The sequence below is a fragment of the Panulirus ornatus genome, chromosome 3 (genome assembly GCF_036320965.1).
Source record: "Panulirus ornatus isolate Po-2019 chromosome 3, ASM3632096v1, whole genome shotgun sequence".
Classification (NCBI taxonomy): Eukaryota; Metazoa; Arthropoda; class Malacostraca; order Decapoda; family Palinuridae; genus Panulirus; species Panulirus ornatus.
The window spans coordinates 20387586-20412469 of record NC_092226.1 but is presented as its reverse complement, the minus strand read 5'-3'; the positions used below and the strand labels follow the sequence as shown (position 1 = coordinate 20412469).

Below are 24884 nucleotides of genomic sequence, written 5' to 3'. Positions count from 1 at the left end.
TCCAGTTTTTCTCCATTCAAACTTACCTCCCAATTGACTTGACCCTCAACCCTACTGTACCTAATAACCTTGCTCTTATTCACATTTACTCTCAACTTTCTTCTTTCACACACTTTACCAAACTCAGTCACCAGCTTCTGCAGTTTCTCACATGAATCAGCCACCAGTGCTGTATCATCAGCGAACAACAACTCAACTGACTCACTTCCCAAGCTCTCACATTTACAACAGACTTCATACTTGCCCCTCTTTCCAAAACTCTTGCATTTACCTCCCTAACAACTCCATCCATAAACAAATTAAACAACCATAGAGACATCACACACCCCTTCCGCAAACCTACATTCACTGAGAACCAATCACTTTCCTCTCTTCCTACACGTACACATGCCTTACATCCTCGATAAAAACTTTTCACTGCTTCTAACAACTTGCCTCCCACACCATATATTCTTAATACCTTCCACAGAGCATCTCTATCAACTCTATCATATGCCTTCTCCAGATCCATAAATGCTACATACAAATCCATTTGCTTTTCTAAGTATTTCTCACATACATTCTTCAAAGCAAACACCTGATCCACACATCCTTTACCACTTCTGAAACCACACTGCTCTTCCCCAATCTGATGCTCTGTACATGCATTCACCCTCTTAATCAATACCCTCCCATATAATTTTCCAGGAATGCTCAACAAACTTATACCTTTGTAATTTGAGCACTCACCTTTGTCCCCTTTGCCTTTGTACAATGGCACTATGCAAGCATTCTGCCAATCCTCAGGCACCTCACCATGAATCATACATACATTAGATAGCCTTACCAACCAGTCAACAATACAGTCACCCTCCTTTTTAATAAATTCCACTGCAATACCATCCAAACCCACTGCCTTGCTGGCTTTCATCTTCCGCAAAGCTTTTACTACCTCTTCTCTGTTTACCAAATCATTTTCCCTAACCCTCTCACTTTGCACACCACCTTGACCAAAACACCCTATATCTGCCACTCTATCATCAAACACATTCAACAAACCTTCAAAATACTCACTCCATCTCCTTCTCACATCACCACTACTTGTTATCCCCTCCCCATTAGCCCCCTTCACTGAAGTTCCCATTTGCTCCCTTTTCTTATGCACTTTTTTACCTCCTTCCAAAGCATCTTTTTATTCTCCCTAAAATTTAATGATACTCTCTCACCCCAACTCTCATTTGCCCTCTTTTTCACCTCTTGCACCTTTCTCTTGACCTCCTGTCTCTTTCTTTTATACATCTCCCACTCATTTGCAGTTTTTCCCTGCAAAAATCGTCCAAATGCCTCTCTCTTCTCTTTCACTAATACTCTTACTTCTTCATCCCACCACTCACTACCCTTTCTTATCTGCCCACCTCCCACACTTCTCATACCACAAGCATCTTTTGTTCAAGCCATCACTGCTTCCCTAAATACATCCCATTCCTCCCCCACTCCCCTTACGTCCTTTGTTCTCACCTTTTTCCATTCTGTACTCAGTCTCTCCTGGTACTTCCTCACACAAGTCTCCTTCCCAAGCTCACTTACTCTCACCACTCTCTTCACCCCAACATTCTTCTTTTCTGAAAACCTCTACAAATTTTCACCTTCACCTCCACAAGATAATGATCAGACATCCCTCCAGTTGCACCTCTCAGCACATTAACATCCAAAAGTCTCTCTTTCGCGCGCCTATCAATTAACATGTAATCCAATAACGCTCTCTGGCCATCTCTCCTACTTACATACGTATACTTATGTATATCTTTCTTTTTAAACCAGTTATTCCCAATCACCAGTCCTTTTTCAGCACATAAATCTACAAGCTCTTCACCATTTCCATTTACAACACTGAACACCCCATGTATACCAATTATTCCCTCAACTGCCACATTATTCACCTATGCATTTAAATCTAAGTAATATGTATGATTGATTAAAATGAAAAATTGTTAGAAGTGGATTAAGATACCAAAATTCGAGATTCTAAAATTCCAATTGATTTTTTTCTTTTCAATTATTTTTTTTTTGCAGATTAAAAAGACAATTCAGCAAACTTCATGATTATTACTGTAAGATTGCTCAATGTTCCCCTGCCACTGGTCGTCCAATTGAAAGAAGATTTAGATATCAAGGTAGGAGTTTTTGATTCTGGTATATCTTATATATAGTGAATGTAGCACCATTGCCATTTATGTGTATTAGATTTTTTTTAAAAAAAGGATAAGATTGATATAAGAAAGGGTGATTTTATGTGCAAATGGTTATGTTAATATCTTAACCAGACCCCACATACATCAGTGTTGCTTGGTAAATGGGATTTCTCATGAATCAGGGATCCATATGTTTGTGGCAGCACTCAAATTAAAGCTGATCTGTAGTGGTGGCACAAGATGCCTATGGCCTTTTTGTACAACATTTTTAGGGGGTCGACCTGTACATGGGTAATAATTTTGTTAGGTTGAAATCTGTGCATAATGGGAAAGGTGAGGAGCAACTTTTAGCTTCAGACATGAAAAATATTTATCGTTTACTGCCAGTAAAATGGAAACATAAGATGTCTATCAGTTTGTAATGAAAAGCTGTGCAGTGCCTTCAGCAGATGAAGCTCACCAACTCATAGTGGGCTGACTTACCTTACATTGTGTTTTCAGTAGTTTATGTCAAAGTTCTTAGCTCATGCTAGCTTATCATATCGTATACATCATGTACGGTAGTATTGGACCCATAGATATGCAAAAAATACCGGTAATAAAACCTGTTTGATATTTCACACATAATATGATAATCCACCTCAATTTCATATTGTTTTCAACGATACATGATCACCACCAGCTGTTGAGTGTTGGCACAGTTGCCAGGTCAGGTCTCCTGCATCATCATAGCAAGCCCAAAGTAGCCAAATGCATTGTAAGTTATGTTATGGTAGCACAGGATGATGAAAAGCAAAGTATTTATTTTTAAAAGTTTATTTATAGATACGTCAACTTTCGTTTTTTGAATTTGATTTTTTTTTTTATTGAATTTGAAAAAGAAAACTACGATACCTATTTCTGAATATTTCCATTAAAGTCCATCAAAATTATTTTCCTTGTCATCGTCTTCTGCACCAAACAACTCCTCCCTGTCCTCTCCTTGAACAGCATTGTCATATGGATCAACACCATCATCAGCCTTAGGATCATCAGTATCTTCATCCTCGATCATGCTGTTATTAGTCTTATTAATCCAACAACAAGTCAGCCTCTGTTCCATCAAAAGCATTCAAACTCCCACATTCCTTAAAAGATTTCACCACAATTTCTGGTCTGATTGTATCCCAGGCCTCTACAATCCAATTACATAATGTTAGTAATGGAGCTTGGATGTTGCCTTCCTTTGTGGATGTCTTACCTTCTTCCATCCTCCAGTTGTTCCACTTCACTCACATCGCATCTTTGAATGGTCTGTTTATGGAAACATCCAGTGGTTGGATAAGATTTGTTAATCCACCAAGAATCACAGCTACATCAGTTTTTTCCTTCCTAATCCCAGCAGTAACACTGACAACAAGATATGACTGAAACATCCCACACAAGAAGACTTTTTCTTTGTGTAGTCCCTTTGGTCAAAAGTTCCAGACTTTTTTCTCCCTTGTTTGTATGCTGTGTTCATCCAGTCATCCTTTCTGGTGCACATGGATGATTAACCTTTAGGAAACTTTTGTGTTGGATATTTTTTTTTCTTAAATATTACCATAGGCGTCAGCTTTGTGCCTTGAGCCATACATAATAGCGCAACTGTGGATCGTGAATTTTCGTGTCCAGTAGTTTTAACTAAATCTGTTTTTCACCAAATTTATCCACTGTTTGACCGACTGGCATATCAAAATTCATGGCATTTTGTCCATGTTTCCAATAAACTAAAGTCTGTATGGGTTCTTCTGATGTTTGATTATGAACCTGCGTAGTTCAATAACCTTATTGGCAAGTTCTTGTGGGAAACTCTGTGATACTTTCGTTCTCTGTCTCAGTTCAGAATCATTTCTTTTCATAAGTCTTGTGCACCAACCATGGCTCACCTTAAAATCTGTGATGCCTAATTCAAGGCAAAGATTCAAATTGATCTTTGGGAAACACCACATCTATTCTGTTGGTTTTTGCTGACATACTTTGCCACTTCAACTTCTACCTGTGGCCACTTGTTACACTTTCCTCAGCACATTTGTTGTTCGACATATGCTTAAGTTGTGCAGAGAACTTTCTCCAGTCTCTAACATCTGTTTTGGATACCTTAAATTCCCCGCACAGTTGTTAGTATGTTCTACATATTCAGTCACTCGGAGCTTAAACTTTGCTGTGACTTAGTCTCTTCTTGAATCCATGCTGAAGAGAATGTGGGTCAAGCACATTTGGTCTTTTTTGGCGGGAGAGTCACATAAATACCTGCACTGGTATTTGTTTTGTGTCTTTTGTATTTTTAAAAATGAATACTTGTAAATGAAAAGTACCATACCATTGCATTATTTACAAACTTTTCATATTCTGGAAAATAAGAAGGAAGGCAATTAGAGAATAAACACAGTTTCAATGTACGATAGCATTAAAGGCTGCTTAGAAAGGGCCGATGCAAAGGCAAATCCTCTGCGACCAGGGTTCTGCTGTATCAGCTAGATGGTACGTGTTTTTCAAATAATTTTCAGTTAGAAAACTGTTACAAGTATATTTTACCATAACTGTGCCTGAATGAATATTTTTCTTTTTCTTACATTCACCATTTCCTGCATTAGTGAGGTAGCATCAAGAACAGAGGACTGAGCTTAAGAGGGAAAAAACCTCACTTGGCCCCCTTCTCTGTTCCTTCTTTTGGTAAAGTAAAAACTGGATAGGAGGATTTCCAGCCCCCGCTCCTTCCCTTTTTAGTCACCTTTTATGACATGCATGGAATACATGGGAAGTATTCTTTCTCCGTATCCCTATTCTCAAAAATATATAGTAATTTTGCTGAAACATCATTTATTTCTATGTAAGGTAGCATAAAATACATGTTGAAAACAAAAGACTTTACCTAACCTTCCGATGTTCAAGAGATGTTACTCATTTTATTAATAGTTTTCAATTAAGATACTGTTATGTTACAATGATATTCTATTCATACTATGCTTGCTATGATACATTGATGGAAATGTAGTATTTTCGATGAAATGATTTATGCATTACAGTGGAAAATGGGATAAAATCATGATGAAAAATATTGACTCGCTTTCTTTCGTTGTTTATAGAATGTTACCGTAATTGCTTTTTGAATGATTTATAGTTAAGAAAACTTTGTATTACAAAAATATTCTATCCTAATTGACCTAGATGAATACTTGAATGGAAATATACAATTATTTTGCTGAAACTACCCAGGTTTGAATGTTTTTTTTTTTTTTTTGTCGCTGTCTCCCGCGTTTGCGAGGTAGCACAAGGAAACAGACGAAAGAAATGGCCCAACCCACCCCCATACACATGTGTATACATACGTCCACACACGCAAATATACATACCTACACAGCTTTCCATGGTTTACCCCAGACGCTTCACATGCCTTGATTCAATCCACTGACAGCACGTCAACCCCGGTATACCACATCGCTCCAATTCACTCTATTCCTTGCCCTCCTTTCACCCTCCTGCATGTTCAGGCCCCGATCACACAAAATCTTTTTCACTCCATCTTTCCACCTCCAATTTGGTCTCCCTCTTCTCCTCGTTCCCTCCACCTCCGACACATATATCCTCTTGGTCAATCTTTCCTCACTCATTCTCTCCATGTGACCAAACCATTTTAAAACACCCTCTTCTGCTCTCTCAACCACGCTCTTTTTATTTCCACACATCTCTCTTACCCTTACGTTACTTACTCGATCAAACCACCTCACACCACACATTGTCCTCAAACATCTCATTTCCAGCACATCCATCCTCCTGCGCACAACTCTATCCATAGTCCACGCCTCGCAACCATACAACATTGTTGGAACCACTATTCCTTCAAACATACCCATTTTTGCTTTCCGAGATAATGTTCTCGACTTCCACACATTCTTCAAGGCCCCCAAAATTTTCGCCCCCTCCCCCACCCTATGATCCACTTCCGCTTCCATGTTTCCATCCGCTGCCAGATCCACTCCCAGATATCTAAAACACTTCACTTCCTCCAGTTTTTCTCCATTCAAACTTACCTCCCAATTGACTTGACCCTCAACCCCACTGTACCTAATAACCTTGCTCTTATTCACATTTACTCTTAACTTTCTTCTTTCACACACTTTACCAAACTCAGTCACCAGCTTCTGCAGTTCTCACATGAATCAGCCACCAGCGCTGTATCATCAGCGAACAACAACTGACTCACTTCCCAAGCTCTCTCATCCCCAACAGACTTCATACTTGCCCCTCTTTCCAAAACTCTTGCATTCACCTCCCTAACAACCCCATCCATAAACAAATTAAACAACCATGGAGACATCACACACCCCTGCCGCAAACCTACATTCACTGAGAACCAATCACTTTCCTCTCTTCCTACACGTACACATGCCTTACATCCTCGATAAAAACTTTTCACTGCTTCTAACAACTTGCCTTCCACACCATATATTCTTAATACCTTCCACAGAGCATCTCTATCAACTCTATCATATGCCTTCTCCAGATCCATAAATGCTACATACAAATCCATTTGCTTTTCTAAGTATTTCTCACATACATTCTTCAAAGCAAACACCTGATCCACACATCCTCTACCACTTCTGAAACCACACTGTAGTGCTGTAATAATAAATGGTAAACAATTTGCCCTCGGCACTTGGTGTTTCACGCTCACCGACCTTCAGTTTATAGGACGTAGTGTTTTTAGTGAGGATTTTCTGAAATGAGTTTTATATGCCATAAAATATTGTGCTTTATTACCTTAATATATTGTTCTAATATCCTCAAAAACTAGGGTCAGCCTATACTTGAGGCACATTACGAGTTGATTTCTTGGCCAAAAATCAGTGGTCAACCTATACACAAGTTAGACGTATAGTCGAGTATATACAGTAATGTATTCAAATGTCGATGGATTTATTGATAGTAGTAAAGAGCTGGTTCTTCTCAGAAGGGTACATAGTTACAAATAAAGGAGAGAGAAGATAAATGAGTGAGAGGATTAGTCCTCTCAATAAAGAGTGATAGTGGAAGAATGCCAGTTCTGACAGTACATAACAGGAAGAGTAACCTTAGGGAAGAAGAACATGTGGTGTTGATATTATGTAATCCTCCAAAGAATTGCATTGATTTAGAGCAAACATACTGGGATGAAAATGAAGGAACAATCAGGATGTTACATGAAGCAGGGAAACACTCACTTCTTAAGAGATGGTAAAGTTCAGGTAATGAGGGGTTTTGGTTATGAAGAGCCAAATGGGAAAATTTGGATTCTCTTGGTGATATATAGTCATGCACAGTTTTGCAGAGTACATATTGGAAGGTTTCCTCTACCATCATGTCAGGGAAAAAATGAGGATGAGAGGGATTGATGCATCATTATTGCTTTATCTTCTCATTTATTTTTCTATATCTTGATGCCTGTTCCCTTCAGGAACTCCCTGAAAAGGATGGCCACGGCAGAAGAATCTCCATAACTGGTGAAACTCTAATGCCACTTTTTATCCTTTAGTGCCCCCTCCTTAACAGGCCACTGGCAAAAGGCAAATTTAGCACAGTGTTTTCAGAGACTTTTACTTAACGTTCCTACATACTACTTCTATTTAATGTTCCATAATAGCATAGATGTTTAGAAAATCTTATATGATATTCCATTTGGAAGTGGCCCAACCCACCACATACACATGTATATACATACACGCCCACACATGCACATATCCATACCTATACATTTCAACGTATACATACATGTACATATTCATATTTGCTGCCTTCATCCACTTTCATCGCCACCCCACCACACATGAAATGGCACTCTCCGCGCATGTGCGAGGTAGTGCTAGGAAAAGACAACAAGGGGCACATTCGTTTAGCCTCAGTCTCTAACTGTCATGTGTAATGCACTGAAACCACAGCTCCCTTTCCACGTCTTGGCCCCATGAAACTTTCCATGGTTTACCCCAGACGCTTCACATGCCCTGGTTCAATCCATTGACAACGTGTCAGCCCTGGTATACCATATCATTCCAATACTCTCAATTTCTGGCATGCCTTTCACCCTCCTGTATGTTCAGGCCCCGATTGCTCAGAATCTTTTTCACTCTATCCTTCCACCCCCAATTTGGTCTCCCACTTCTCCTCGTTCCCTTCACCTTTGACACATATGTCCTCTTTGTCAATCTTTCCTCAGTCATTCTCTCCATGTGACCAAACCATTTTGATACACCCTCTTCTACTCTCTCAACCATAATCTTTTTATTGCCACACATCTCTCTTACCATTTCATTACTTAATCAAACCACCTTACACCACATATAGTCCTCAAACATCTCATTTCCAACACATCCACCCTCCTCAGCACAACCCTATCTATAGCCCATGCCTCGCAACCATATAACATTGTTAGAATCACTATTCCTTCAAACATACGCATTTTTTATCTCCGAAATAACGTTCTTGCTTTCCACACATTCTTTCACGCTCCCAGAACCTTCGCCCCCTCCCCCACCTTGTGACTCACTTCCACTTCCATGGTTCCATCCACTGCTGAATCCACTCTCAGATATCTAAAACACTTCACTTCCTCCAGTTTTTCTACATTTAAACTTGCCTCGCAATTGACGTCCCTCAACCCTACTGTACCTAATAACCTTGCTCTTATTCTCATTTACTCTCAGCTTTCTTCTTTCACACACTTTACCAAACTCAGTCACCAGCTTCTGCCGTTTCTCACCCAAATCAGCCACCAGTGCTGTATCATCAGTGAACAACAACTGACTCACTTCCCAAGCCCTCTCATCCACAACAGACTGCATACTTGCCCTTCTCTCCAAAACTCTTGCATTCACCTCCCTAACAACCCCATCCATGAACAAATTAAATACCTATGGAGACATCATGCACCCTTGCCGCAAACCAACATTCACTGGGAACCAATCACTTTCTTCTCTTTCTACTCCTACACATGCCTTACATCCCTGATAAAAACTTTTCACTGCTTCTAGCAACTTACCTCCCACACCATATATTCTTAATACCTTCCACAAAGCATCTCTCTCAACTCCATTATATACCTTCTCCAGATCCATAAATGCTACATACAAATCCATTTGTTTTTCTAAGTATTTCTCACATACATTCTTCAAAGCAAACACCTGATCCACACATCCTTTACCACTTCTGAGACCACACTGCTCTTCCCCAATCTGATGCTCTGTACATGCCTTCACCCTCTCAATCAATACCCTCCCATATATTTTCTCAGGAATACTCAACAAACTTATACCTCTGTAATTTGAACATTCACCTTTATCCCCTTTGCATTTGTGCATTGGCACTATGCATGCATTCTGCAAATCCTTAGGCTCTTCACCATGGACCATACATACATTGAATATCCTCACCAACCAGTCAACAACACAGTCACCCCCTTTCTTAATAAATTCCACTGCAATACCATCCAAACCTGCTTCCCTGTTGGCTTTCATCATCCGCAAAGCTTTTACTGCCTCTTCTCTGTTCACCAAACCACTCCACCTGGTCGTCTCACTTCGCACACCACCTCGACCAAAGCACCCGATATCTGCCACTCTTATCATCAAACACATTCAACAAACCTTCAAATGCTCTTTCCATCTCCTTCTTACTTCACCACTACTTGTTATTACCTCCCTATTAGCCCACTTCACCGATGTTCCCATTTGTTCTCTTCTCTAATGCACTTTATTTACCTCCTTCCAAAACATCTTTTTCTGATTTATTTATTATACTCTGTCGCTGCCTCCTGTGTTAGTGAGGTAGTGCAAGGAAACAGACGAAAGAATGGCCCAACCCACCCATATACACATGTATATACATACACGTCCACACGCACATATACGTACCTATACATCTCAACGTATACATATATATACACACAGAGACATATACGTATATACACATATACACATCCCCGTCGCCACCCCGCCACACATGAAATGACAACCCCCTCCCCCCACATCTGCACGAGGTTGATTGAGATGCTTTGTGGAAGGTATTAAGAGTATATGGTGTGGGAAGTGAGTTGCTAGAGGCAGTGAAAAGTTTTTATCAAGGATGGGAGGTAAGTGTGTGAATAGGAAGAGAGGAAAGTGATTGGTTCCCAGTGAATGTCAGTTTGCGGCAAGGGTGCGTGATGTCTCCATGGTTGTTTAATTTGTTTATAGATCAGGTTGTTTGTGAGGTGTATGCAAGAGTTTTGGAGAGAGGGGCAAGTATGCAGTCTGTTGTAGATGAGAGGGCTTGGGAAGTGAGTCAGTTGATGTTCGCTGATGATATACCAAACTCAGTCACTGATTTGGATGAGAAACTGCAGAAGCTGGTGACTGAGTTTGGTAAAATGTGTGAAAGAAGAAAGCTGAGAGTAAATGTGAATAAGAGCAAGGTTATTAGGTTCAGTAGGTTTGAGAGACAAGTCAATTGGGAGGTAAGTTTGAATGGAGAAAAACTGGAGGAAGTGAAGTGTTTTAGATATCTGAGAGTGGATTTAGTAGCGGATGGAACCATGGAAGTGGAAGTGAGTCACAGGGTGGGGGAGGGGGCGAAGGTTCTGGGAGCGTTGAAGAATGTATGGAAGGCGAGGACATTATCTTGGAGAGTAAAAATGGGTATATTTGAAGGAATAGAGGTTCCAACAATGTTATACGGTTGTGAGGCATGGGCTATAGATAATGTTGTGTGGAGGAGGGTGGATGTGTTGGAAATGAAATGTATGAGGACAATATGTGGTGTAAGGTGGTTTGATCGAGTAAGTAATGAAAGGGTAAGAGAGATGTGTGATGATAAAAAAGTGTGGTGGAGAGAGCAGAAGGGGTGTATTTAAATGGTTTGTTCTTATGGAAAGAATGAGTGAGGAAAGATTAACAGAGAGGACATATGTGTCAGAGGTGGAGGGAACGAGGAGAAGTGGGAGACCAAATTCGAGGTGGAAGGATGGAGTGAAAAAGATTTTGAGCAATCGGGGCCTGTACATACAGGAAGGTGAAAGGTGCACAAGGAATAGAGTGAATTGGAACGATGTGGTATACCAGGGTCGATGTGCTGTCAATGGATTGAACCAGGGCATATGGAGCATCTGGGGTGTATCATGGGAGGTTTTGTGGGGCCTGGATGTGGAAAGGGAGCTGTGGTTTCAGTGCATTACACATGACAGCAAGAGACTGAGTGTGAATGAATGTGGCCTTTGTTGTCTTTTCCTGGTGCTACCTCGCACACACGCACGTGGGGAGGATGCCGTTTCGTGTGTGGGAGGGTGGCGACGGGAATGGATGAAGGCAGCAAATGTGAATGTGTGTATATATATGTGTATGTGATAGAATGTAAGAAAGTAAATTCTCGATTAATATGGGTAAAACTGAAAGTTGATGGAGAGAGACGGGTGATTATTGGTGCATATGCACCTGGGCATGAGAAGAAAGATCATGAGAGGCAAGTGTTTTGGGAGCAGCTGAATGAGTGTGTTAGTGGTTTTGATGCACGAGACCGGGTTATAGTGATGGGTGATTTGAATGCAAAGGTGAGTAATGTGGCAGTTGAGGGAATAATTGGTATACATGGGGTGTTCAGTGTTGTAAATGGAAATGGTGAGGAGCTTGTAGATTTATGTGCTGAAAAAGGACTGGTGATTGGGAATACCTGGTTTAAAAAGCGAGATATACATAAGTATACGTATGTAAGTAGGAGAGATGGCCAGAGAGCGTTATTGGATTACGTGTTAATTGACAGGCGTGCGAAAGAGAGACTTTTGGATGTTAATGTGCTGAGAGGTGCAACTGGAGGGATGTCTGATCACATTATCTTGTGGAGGATAAGGTGAAGATTTGTATGGGTTTTCAGAAGAGTGAATGTTGGGGTGAAGAGGGTGGTGAGAGTAAGTGAGCTTGGGAAGGAGACTTGTGTGAAGAAGTACCAGGAGAGACTGAGTACAGAATGGAAAAAGGTGAGAAGAATGGAAGTAAGGGAAGTGGGGGAGGAATGGGATGTATTTAGGGAATCAGTGATGGATTGCGCAAAAGATGCTTGTGGCATGAGAAGAGTGGGAGGTGGGTTGTTTAGAAAGGGTAGTGAGTGGTGGGATGAAGAAGTAAGATTATTAGTGAAAGAGAAGAGAGAGGCATTTGGATGATTTTTGCAGGGAAAAAATGCAATTGAGTGGGAGATGTATAAAAGAAAGAGACAGGAGGTCAAGAGAAAGGTGCAAGAGGTGAAAAAGAGGGCAAATGAGAGTTGGGGTGAGAGAGTATCATTAAATTTTAGGGAGAATAAAAAGATGTTCTGTAAGGAGGTAAATAAAGTGCGTAAGACAGGGGAGCAAATGGGAACTTCAGTGAAGGGCGCAAATGGGGAGGTGATAACAAGTAGTGGTGATGTGAGGAGATGGAGTGAGTATTTTGAAGGTTTGTTGAATGTGTTTGATGATAGAGTGGCAGATATAGGGTGTCTTGGTCGAGGTGGTGTGCAAAGTGAGAGGGTTAGGGAAAATGATTTGGTAAACAGAGAAGAGGTAGTAAAAGCTTTGCGGAAGATGAAAGCCGGCAAGGCAGCAGGTTTGGATGGTATTGCAGTGGAATTTATTAAAAATGGGGGTGACTGTATTATTGACTGGTTGGTAAGGTTATTTAATGTATGTATGACTCATGGTGAGGTGCCTGAGGATTGGCGGAATGCATGCATAGTGCCATTGTACAAAGGCAAAGGGGATAAGAGTGAGTGCTGAAATTACAGAGGTATAAGTTTGTTGAGTATTCCTGGTAAATTATATGGGAGGATATTGATTGAGAGGGTGAAGGCATGTACAGAGCATCAGATTGGGGAAGAACAGTGTGGTTTCAGAAGTGGTAGAGGATGTGTGGATCAGGTGTTTGCTTTGAAGAATGTATGTGAGAAATACTTAGAAAAGCAAATGGATTTGTATGTAGCATTTATGGATCTGGAGAAGGCATATGATAGAGTTGATAGAGATGCTCTGTGGAAGGTATTAAGAATATATGGTGTGGGAGGCAAGTTGTTAGAAACAGTGAAAAGTTTTTGTCGAGGATGTAAGGCATGTGTACGTGTAGGAAGAGAGGAAAGTGATTGGTTCTCAGTGAATGTAGGTTTGCGGCAGGGGTGTGTGATGTCTCCATGGTTGTTTAATTTGTTTATGGATGGGGTTGTTAGGGAGGTGAATGCAAGAGTTTTGGAAAGAGGGGCAAGTATGAAGAGAGCTTGGGAAGTGAGTTAGTTGTTGTTCGCTGATGATACAGCGCTGGTGGCTGATTCATGTGAGAAACGGCAGAAGCTGGTGACTGAGTTTGGTAAAGTGTGTGAAAGAAGAAAGTTAAGAGGAAATGTGAATAAGAGCAAGGTTATTAGGTACAGTAGTGTTGAGGGTCAAGTCAATTGGGAGGTAAGTTTGAATGGAGAAAAACTGGAGGAAGTAAAGTGTTTTAGATATCTGGGAGTGGATCTGGCAGCGGATGGAACCATGGAAGCGGAAGTGGATCATAGGTCGGGGAGGGGGCGAAAATCCTGGGAGCCTTGAAGAATGTGTGGAAGTCGAGAACATTATCTCGGAAAGGAAAAATGGGTATGTTTGAAGGAATAGTGGTTCCAAAAATGTTGTATGGTTACGAGGCGTGGGCTATGGATAGAGTTGTGTGCAGGAGGGTGGATGTGCTGGAAATGGGATGTTTGAGGACAATGTGTGGTGTGAGGTGGTTTGATCGAGTAAGTAACGTAAGGGCAAGAGAGATGTGTGGAAATAAAAAGAGCGTGGTTGAGAGAGCAGAAGAGGGTGTTTTGAAATGGTTTGGGCACATGGAGAGAATGAGTGAGGAAAGATTGACCAAGAGGATATATGTGTCGGAGGTGGAGGGAACGAGGAGAAGTGGGAGACCAAATTGGAGGTGGAAAGATGGAGTGAAAAAGATTTTGTGTGATCGGGGCCTGAACATGCAGGAGGGTGAAAGGAGGGCAAGGAATAGAGTGAATTGGATCAATGTGGTATACCAGGGTTGACGTGCTGTCAGTGGATTGAATCAGGGCATGTGAAGAGTCTGGGGTAAACCATGGAAAGCTGTGTAGGTATGTACATTTGCGTGTGTGGACGTATGTATACACATGTGTATGGGGGTGGGTTGGGCCATTTCTTTCGTCTGTTTCCTTGCGCTACCTCGCAAATGCGGGAGATAGCGGGAAAAAAATATATATATATATATATATATATATATATATATATATATATATATATATATATATATATATATATATATATATATTTTTTTTTTTTTTTTTTTTTATACTTTGTCGCTGTCTTCCGCGTTTGCGAGGTAGCGCAAGGAAACAGACGAAAGAAATGGCCCAACCCCCCCCCCCCCATACACATGTACATACACACGTCCACACACGCAAATATACATACCTACACAGCTTTCCATGGTTTACCCCAGACGCTTCACATGCCTTGCTTCAATCCACTGACAGCACGTCAACCCCTGTATACCACATGACTCCAATTCACTCTATTTCTTGCCCTCCTTTCACCCTCCTGCATGTTCAGGCCCCGATCACACAAAATCTTTTTCACTCCATCTTTCCACCTCCAATTTGGTCTCCCTCTTCTCCTCGTTCCCTCCACCTCCGACACATATATCCTCTTGGTCAATCTCTCCTCACTCATTCTCTCCATGTGCCCAAACCATTTCAAAACACCCTCTTCTGCTCTCTCAACCACGCTCTTTTTATTTCCACACATCTCTCTTACCCTTACGTTACTTACTCGATCAAACCACCTCACACCACACATTGTCCTCAAACATCTCATTTCCAGCACATCCATCCTCCTGCGCACATCTCTATCCATAGCCCACGCCTCGCAACCATACAACATTGTTGGAACCACTATTCCCTCAAACATACCCATTTTTGCTTTCCGAGATAATGTTCTCGACTTCCACACATTTTTCAAGGCTCCCAAAATTTTCGCCCCCTCCCCCACCCTATGATCCACTTCCGCTTCCATGGTTCCATCCGCTGACAGATCCACTCCCAGATATCTAAAACACTTCACTTCCTCCAGTTTTTCTCCATTCAAACTCACCTCCCAATTGACTTGACCCTCACCCCTACTGTACCTAATAACCTTGCTCTTATTCACATTTACTCTCAACTTTCTTCTTCCACACACTTTACCAAACTCAGTCACCAGCTTCTGCAGTTTCTCACATGAATCAGCCACCAGCGCTGTATCATCAGCGAACAACAACTGACTCACTTCCCAAGCTCTCTCATCCCCAACAGACTTCATACTTGCCCCTCTTTCCAGGACTCTTGCATTTACCTCCCTTACAACCCCATCCATAAACAAATTAAACAACCATGGAGACATCACACACCCCTGCCGCAAACCTACATTCACTGAGAACCAATCACTTTCCTCTCTTCCTACACGTACACATGCCTTACATCCTCGATAAAAACTTTTCACTGCTTCTAACAACTTGCCTCCCACACCATATATTCTTAATACCTTCCACAGAGCATCTCTATCAACTCTATCATATGCCTTCTCCAGATCCATAAATGCTACATACAAATCCATTTGCTTTTCTAAGTATTTCTCACATACATTCTTCAAAGCAAACACCTGATCCACACATCCTCTACCACTTCTGAAACCGCACTGCTCTTCCCCAATCTGATGCTCTGTACATGCCTTCACCCTCTCAATCAATACCCTCCCATATAATTTACCAGGAATACTCAACAAACTTATACCTCTGTAATTTGAGCACTCACTCTTATCCCCTTTGCCTTTGTACAATGGCACTATGCACGCATTCCGCCAATCCTCAGGCACCTCACCATGAGTCATACATACATTAAATAACCTTACCAACCAGTCAACAATACAGTCACCCCCTTTCTTAATAAATTCCACTGCAATACCATCCAAACCTGCTGCCTTGCCGGCTTTCATCTTCCGCAAAGCTTTTACTACCTCTTCTCTGTTTACCAAATCATTTTCCCTAACCCTCTCACTTTGCACACCACCTCGACCAAAACACCCTATATCTGCCACTCTGTCATCAGACACATTCAACAAACCTTCAAAATACTCATTCCATCTCCTTCTCACATCACCGCTACTTGTTATCACCTCCCCATTTACGCCCTTCACTGAAGTTCCCATTTGCTCCCTTGTCTTACGCACCCTATTTACCTCCTTCCAGAACATCTTTTTATTCTCCCTAAAATTTACTGATAGTCTCTCACCCCAACTCTCATTTGCCCTTTTTTTCACCTCTTGCACCTTTCTCTTGACCTCCTGTCTCTTTCTTTTATACTTCTCCCACTCAATTGCATTTTTTCCCTGCAAACATCGTCCAAATGCCTCTCTCTTCTCTTTCACTAATACTCTTACTTCTTCATCCCACCACTCACTACCCTTTCTAAACAGCCCACCTCCCACTCTTCTCATGCCACAAGCATCTTTTGCGCAATCCATCACTGATTCCCTAAATACATCCCATTCCTCCCCCACTCCCCTTACTTCCATTGTTCTCACCTTTTTCCATTCTGTACACAGTCTCTCCTGGTACTTCCCCACACAGGTCTCCTTCCCAAGCTCACTTACTCTCACCACCTTCTTCACCCCAACATTCACTCCTCTTTTCTGAAAACCCATACTAATCTTCACCTTAGCCTCCACAAGATAATGATCAGACATCCCTCCAGTTGCACCTCTCAGCACATTAACATCCAAAAGTCTCTCTTTCGCACGCCTGTCAATTAACACGTAATCCAATAACGCTCTCTGGCCATCTCTCCTACTTACATAAGTATACTTATGTATATCTCGCTTTTTAAACCAGGTATTCCCAATCATCAGTCCTTTTTCAGCACATAAATCTACAAGCTCTTCACCATTTCCATTTACAACACTGAACACCCCATGCATACCAATTATTCCCTCAACTGCCACATTACTCACCTTTGCATTCAAATCACCCATCACTATAACCCGGTCTCGTGCATCAAAACCGCTAACACACTCATTTAGCTGCTCCCAAAACACTTGCCTCTCATGATCTTTCTTCTCATGCCCAGGTGCATATGCACCAATAATCACCCACCTCTCTCCATCAACTTTCAATTTTACCCATATTAATCGAGAATTTACTTTCTTACATTCTATCACATACTCCCACAACTCCTGTTTCAGGAGTATTGCTACTCCTTCCCTTGCTCTTGTCCTCTCACTAACCCCTGACTTCACTCCCCAGACATTTCCAAACCACTCTTCCCCTTTACCCTTGAGCTTCGTTTCACTCAGAGCCAAAACATCCAGGTTCCTTTCCTCAAACATACTACCTATCTCTCCTTTTTTCACATCTTGGTTACATCCACACACATTTAGGCACCCCACTCTGAGCCTTCGAGGAGGATGATCACTCCCCGCGTGACTCCTTCTTCTGTTTCCCATTTTAGAAAGTTAATACAAGGAGGGGAGGATTTCCGGCCCCCCGCTCCCGATAAGTAAAAGTATCTGCAACAAATATTCATGTAATTATTGGTAATACATCAACACAGCCTAAAAAAGTAAAAGTATCTGCAACAAATATTCATGTAATTATTGGTAATACATCAACACACCCTAAAAATGACCTTTGCCCTTGTTTCATTACAAGAGGCTATAGGAAAATATATTCTAACTTGTTCCAACAAACAACAAACAATACCATCCCCCTCCCCCCTCATGTGTGCGAGGTAGCGCTAGGAAAAGACAACAAAGCCCCATTCGTTCACACTCAGTCTCTATCTGTCATGTAATAATGCCCGAAACCACAGCTCCCTTTCCACATCCAGGCCCCACAGAACTTTCCATGGTTTACCCCAGACGCTTCACATGCCCTGATTCAATCCATTGACCGCACGTCGACCCGGGTATACCACATCGATCCAATTCAATCTATTCCTTGCCCGCCTTTGACCCTCCTGCATGTTCAGGCCCCGATCACTCAAAATCTTTTTCACTCCATCTTTCCACCTCCAATTTGGTCTCCCACTTCTCCTCGTTCCCTCCACCTCCGACACATATATCCACTTTGTCAATCTTTCCTCTCTCATTCTCTCCGTGTGACCAAACCATTTTAAAACACCTTCTTCTGCTCTCTCAACCACACTCTTTTTATTACCACACATCTCTCTTACCCTTTCATTACTTGATCAAACCACCTCATACCACATATTGTCCTCAAACATCTCATTTCCAGCACATCCACCCTCCTGCGCTCAACTTTATCTATAACCCACGCCTTGCAACCATATAACATTGTTGGTACCACTATTCCTTGAAACAAAACCATTTTTGCTTTCCGAGATAATGTTCTCGACTTCCATACATTTTTCAACGCTCCCAGAGATTGTGTAGTTACAGCAGTATGGATTAGAGAAGTAAAACAGATCCAGAAAATTAGGAGAGTGGTCACAGCAGTCTGGAATATGGGTAGCATGGGAGATTCTCTGCTGTATATCACTGAATATAGAAAATGTTATCAGTTCAATTCCCCACCATCTGTATGGGAGGAAATCAGCCATTCTCTATGCTAAGCTAAATGTTTAAATCCCCTAAGTAGAGGATATAGCTTTCAGGTGAGAGGATGCCATAGTCTCAAGGCAGGAGTTTAGATAGTGTAAGAAAGATGTAAAACTTGTAGAATTAGCAGAGCAATAGATGAAACAGAGAAAGAAAAGTCTTATAGTTGGGTGACAGACCGTGAACCACATAACATCAAAGTGTGGGGACTCAAGGCTCCTCAAGACATGCAACAGGTGTGTTGATATATGCACAGACAGCACTTTTGAATTGGAATCGTGAGAGATTATAATTGGATGTGAAAAAGATGCTAGTGGAAATATCATTCAACGGTTGGGTCTCAAACAGAAGTAAGATATTAGGAGAGATAATAGACAGATGATTTTCAATAGAAGAGAGATTATAAGAGAGCCCACAAATGCTTTTGTAGTGAATAGAAAAAATGAAATTGTATCAGAAAGGGTAAGGTCTTGGGAGGGTCCGGAACTCTGTGGTTTGACCTCTCCCTCTCATTGTCAGTAGAGTCATTTGGAATTCTAGAGATTCTTAGTACCCCATGATGCTAGGGACTAGGGGTCATTTTTTTTTGTTGGACATTGTCATGATTATGTTTAAAAACAACTGTGCAGACAGGAGGTGACAAAATAACTTATGTAAAGGAAAAAAGTGAGGTTAAGTAGGTGTATGGTGCTTGTAAGGAGATGGGAGGACTAGCCTGGTTGTTCAGTTTTGATAAGACAGAAATTAAGACTAGCAATCCTAACATGGAGAGTGTGATATTGTTGAGAAACATCATAGGTGTAGCATAAGTGGGAGGCCATTTCTGTGAGAGGGCTGACAGTGAAATACCACTACTTTGATCGTTTCTGTACTTACTCGGAGAGACGGAACCAGAGCTTTCCCCAGGCGGGATAGCCTCCTCCTTCTAGACCTAAGCGGTGTCACCCTTTGCAGCTGTTGTCAACAGCCTACTACCTAATGAATTGCTTCAAGGGTAGGGAACAAGATATTGCTTGAGTTCGCTGGGGTATTGGAAAGGGTCAGTACACTACCACTTGAGCCCTCCATCTTGCTGGTAGCAGAGTCACAGAAGTGCAGTCATAGGAGTATACCTTAGATTTGCAGGGGCCTTGGGATGGACCATAACTTTATCATTACAATCCTGCTTGTTTGATCAGAGTAAGAAGTGCCTGGTATCTTTTAGTGGTGCAAGTGACATGAAAAGGCATAGAAAACTATCATCCATGAAATAAAACTGGATTTGTTGATGTGATTTGATTGAGTATGAAATTCTACTGAAATTTTTAGTGGAGCACTTATTTTGCCATGATTATAATCTTTAATGCATTCAAATTACACACAGAACAGCATATGTAAAATTATGAGTCCAGAGATATTCCCCTGGAATGTATTTCCATTTTATAACAGAATTATGTTTTAGTTTCTATTGGAGTAGCATTTTTCAGGAATGCATCTAATATTTTAAATAACAAGCCCCAATCTCATTTAGGCAAGGTTCTATTGATTTTTAAATGTTTCTCTTTCAGTAGCCAACATTTTCATTGATCAGCATAGCACTCCACACTCAGTTTAGATAGGGATTTCACAGGCTGTTTTGATTTTTAAAAGTGTTTCCCTTATGTTTGTATTTTCACTCATCTTCCCAGTTGAGCTTATCCCTCCCTGTTGTTGGTTGAATAAGATTTTCACAATGGAAAAGTTTTGTTCAGGAATGGAAGCCCTGATAACATGGGTTTCAGTGATTCATATAATAACATTCTGCTATAATAGCAGGTTTTCAGGAACATAATTCCAGTGCTTTGTGAGGACCTCTGTTGTAATGTCTTAATTCTGGTAATTGCAAACTAATGGTGATGAGACATGAGAAAAATGATAAGTAAGCTACCTGGGGATCGACATTGTGCCTAATCTTTTGTCCGAGTTCTACATCAGGAGAATTTTTTTAAGGCAGCTAAGATGTACTTGAACTAAGAGGGCTGTGATGCATTGATGGGCTGAGGGCTACATACTTGCCACCATGGAGGAGAGAAGAGATTTGGGTGACCTGATTGCAACATTCAAGTTTGTAAATTAGCTGGATGACAACAGTGAACAGTCCTTCATGAGTAACCAGAAGTCATGACAGGAAGCTAGGTAAATAAGCATGTTTGAAAGGATGTGAAGCATTGTTGTAGGGTATAGTTGGTGGATGGTTGGAATGGCCTCTAATGAAACTGTAAGCACCAGTACTATACAAGTGTTTAAAAACCTGCTTGATGGTACTAGACAGATAGGTAATTACATACAGTAGTGATTAACATCTTCATACTGATAAATACAGAGAATATTGAATATGTAGATATAGAATGGTTATCCCTAGGGATAGGGGAGAAAGAATACTTCCTACACATTCCCTGCATGTTGTAGAAGGTGACTAAAAGGGGAGGGAGTGGGGGGGGGGGGGGGGGGGGGCTGGAAATCCTCCCCTCCCGTTTATAATTTTCCAAAAGAGGGAAAGGAGGGGTGGGCCAAGTGAGGATATACTCTCTAAGGCTCACTCCTTTGTTCTTAACGCTACCTCGCTAATGCGGGATAAGGCGAATATGTACAAAAAATATATATATATATATATAATGATAAAAGCCTTAAGATTTTTCATTACAAGTTTTTTCAGAAAGATTGAAATTCATGCTGTATCCTTTTGATTTTACAGGATCTCGATGGCCAGAGATTAATAAGAGAATCAGTGCATGGGTAAACAAAAATAAGGAGTTTCCTGATTATGTGGACATACTGAACCTGGTGAAGAAAGTTACAAAGCAAACAAGCTTGCCTCTAAGACCTGAGACAGTCAGAGTGCAAGGTAAGTCATTGTTGCAACTAGGGAAAATGTAGAATAAATGACTGTATTAGCACTTGTTGAAATGTGAGTAGGAAGGAGAATGCTTAAGACTTTGGTTGTAGATATATGTGAAGCTGAGCAGTGTAGCACTTGAGTGTATGGGGGCATGAAGTATTCAGTAATGTAAATGGAAATGTGACAGTTTGTGGAGTTGTGTGCTGAAAAAGTAGGCTGGGGACTAGAAATACCTTGTGCAAATTGAGGGACCTACACTAGTATGTGTACGTGAATAGGAAAGATGGTCAGCAGACATTACTGGATTACACACCAAATGATAGGCATGCAGAAGAGAGACTTCTGGATGTGACTATCCTGAAAAGGGCAGCTGGTGGGATTTCTGATCATTATCTTGTTGAGGTAAGAGTGAGATTTGTGGAGGTTTTCGAAAAAAGGGAAACATTTTGATGAGAAAGGAGTGTTGGAAGTTTGTGAGTTTGGAAAAGAGACTTGAATGAAGAAATGTCAGGAGAGATTGAGTGTAGGTAGAGTGGCAAAGGTGAGAGTAAACAAAGCTATGTGAGTGGATGAGGAGTGGGAGATATATAGGGAAGCATTGCTGTGTTTGAGAGATGCATGTGGTGTGCATAAGGTGGGAGATGGGTAGGTTAGAAAGGGAAGTAGATGGTGGGAAGAGGAAGCAAAGCTATTAGTTAAAGAGGAAAGACAGGTATATGGGTGGTGCTTAAGGGGAAGAAGTGCAAATGATGGAACAATATATAACAGAAAGTGGCAGGAGGTCTAGAGGAAGATGCAGTGGTTGAAAAGAAGGGCAAATGAGAGCTGGGATGAGCCAGTAGCAGTATACTTCATGAAGAAGGTTAAGATTGTGGGATAAATGAAAGATCAAATGGGAATATCAGTGAAGAAGGGGACAAATGAGGTAGAGGTAATAGTTGATAGTGAAGTGAAGAGATGGTGTGAGTATTTTGAAGGACTGGTGAATGTATTTGATGATAGGGCAGCAAATGTAGGGTGTTTGTGTTAGAGTGGTATGCAAAGTGAGAGAGTAATGGAGAGAGGACTGGTGAAGAGAGAAGAGGTGGTGAAAAGCTTGCTTGAGATGAAATGTGGCAATGTGGCTGGAGTGGATGGTAGTGCAGATGAAATTCTTAAGGATGTGAGTGACTGCGTTGTTGATTAGTTAGTCAGGATTTTCAGTGAATGTATGGAGTTCACTAGTTATGGCCACCCCTCTGAGGGAGTTCCAGAAGGGAACAGGCATCAGAGATGTAGATAGATTGTATGGATTATAGTGAGGTGCCTGAGGATTGTCAGAATGCATGTATAGTGCCATTGTATAAAGTTGTATAAAGGTATTGGAGACAAAGGTGGGTGTTTAAATTACAGTGGTATAAGTTTGATGAGCATACCTGGTAAACTATGTGAGAGAGTAGTGATTTAGAGGGTGAAAGCATGTACAGGGCTTCAGATTGGGGAGGAAGAATGTGGTTTCAGAAGTTGAAAATGTTTGAGAAGTACTTGAGGAACAAACAAATTTGTTTGTGGCATTTGTGGATGTGGAGAAAGCATTTGAAAGGGTTGTTAGAGATGCCTTGTGGAAGGTCTTTAGAATATACATCAAGGGTGTAAGGCATGTGTATTGAGTAGGGAGAGAGGAGAGTGAATGGTTCCAATTTTCCAGGTGAAGGATGGTGTGTATGATGTCACCACGGTTGTTTAATATGTTTATGGTTGGGTGGTGAGTGAAGTAAATGTTTAGCAAGAGTCATAGAGAGAGGGGAGAGTTTGCAGTGTATGGGGGATAATGGTGCCTGGGAATGAGATTCGGTTTTTGTTTGCTGATGACTTAGTACTGGTGGCAGATTGGAGTGGGAAATATCAGAAGTTTGGAAACGTGTGTGACAGGAGGAAGTTGAGAATAAATGTGAATGAAAAACAAGTTTATTAGGTTTAGCAGGGTAGAGGGATAGAACCACCCCAGATGTGAGAGCAGCTCTGTATACAAGGATAGATCAATCCTTTGTATAGACAGAGCATGTGATCAGAAGTAGAGAAATTTATTTGAGTATTGATGATTATATAATCCTTTGTACAAATTTATCTTTGCTTTCCCAGTTATTCACATTTACCAACCTTTTTCATTTGTTTTATGTGTCTTTTTTCCATATGCCTAATAATTCCAGTACATGTATGGGTGTGAGTTATACCAGTAGTTAGAGTCTGTAGAATTATAGTTATTTAGAACTGATATTGTCTGAAATTTGTATATGTTTGCCTCTGGGAAACTGCACTAGAATTGCCCTCTTCCAGTGGCCTTTCAAGGATGATGCACTAAAGCCTAAGAAGTAGCACTGGAGTCCACCAGTTATGCCTGTGAGTAAAGGAGTGTCCAATTAAGGATGATGGCTGTCAATGTTAATGGGATGGCTAGTATGACTGAAAGGAGTGAGCTGTGGAGAATTTTAAAAGCTTTAATTTTGATGTGCTGGGATTGGGGAAACCCATATATCTAGGCAGGGGGTATGGAATGAAAATGAATGATGAATACAAGTTGTGGGAAAGTATACAAGGAGGAGTGATATGGATGGAAACAAATGAAAATTGTCAGGGAAGAGGAAAAGAAGTATATGCACTTTTGCTATTGAGAGTATGGGGAGATGTTACAGATCATGGATGGAATGGATCAGAAATAGTGTGGGTGAAAGAAAGTATGTGAAGTATGCTTGGGTATGTGTGTATTCATCTTTGAGTATGAAGACTGTACAAAGTAAAGATGAAATAAAGTGTTTCTGGAGAAATATAAATGATTTTATAAATGTCTTTGAGGAGGAGAGGAAGGAGGTTGTAATAAGTAATATGAATGTGAAAGTAGGATGTGATGAAATTGGGGTGATAGTTGGTAAATAGGGAGTGTCTAGAGTATATAGCCTCTTCACTTGCTTTGGTTCAGCCCATTGACAGCAAGTCAACCCCCTGTCTACCACACAGTTCCAGTTCACTCATACGCTGATGACTTAGCACATCCTTTAGTTCTGCTCCCGTCTCTTACTTGAGCTGCAACCCAACACAGCTTTCTCAATAAACAAAGACTTGGACAGGATATCTCAGTGGATTAAACAAATTTTTGGTAAGTTCAATGCCGCCAAGACCCAGTTTCTAACCATCTCTCTATCAAAAACTTGTTGCAACTCTCATCTTTCCTTTGATGGTTCTG

General features: G+C 41.1%; 1 protein-coding gene across 2 annotated transcripts in view; it reads left to right on the top strand.

The window, feature by feature from the left end:
• Window positions 1–24884, top strand: part of LOC139761185 (uncharacterized) — a 173561-nt gene that overhangs the window by 118265 nt on the left and 30412 nt on the right. For both annotated transcript variants that reach the window (XM_071685184.1, XM_071685195.1), the window contains 2 exons: window positions 2053–2153; window positions 21521–21670. In XM_071685184.1, the coding sequence (XP_071541285.1) occupies window positions 2053–2153; window positions 21521–21670 (251 nt within the window). The remainder of the gene's footprint in view (window positions 1–2052; window positions 2154–21520; window positions 21671–24884) is intronic.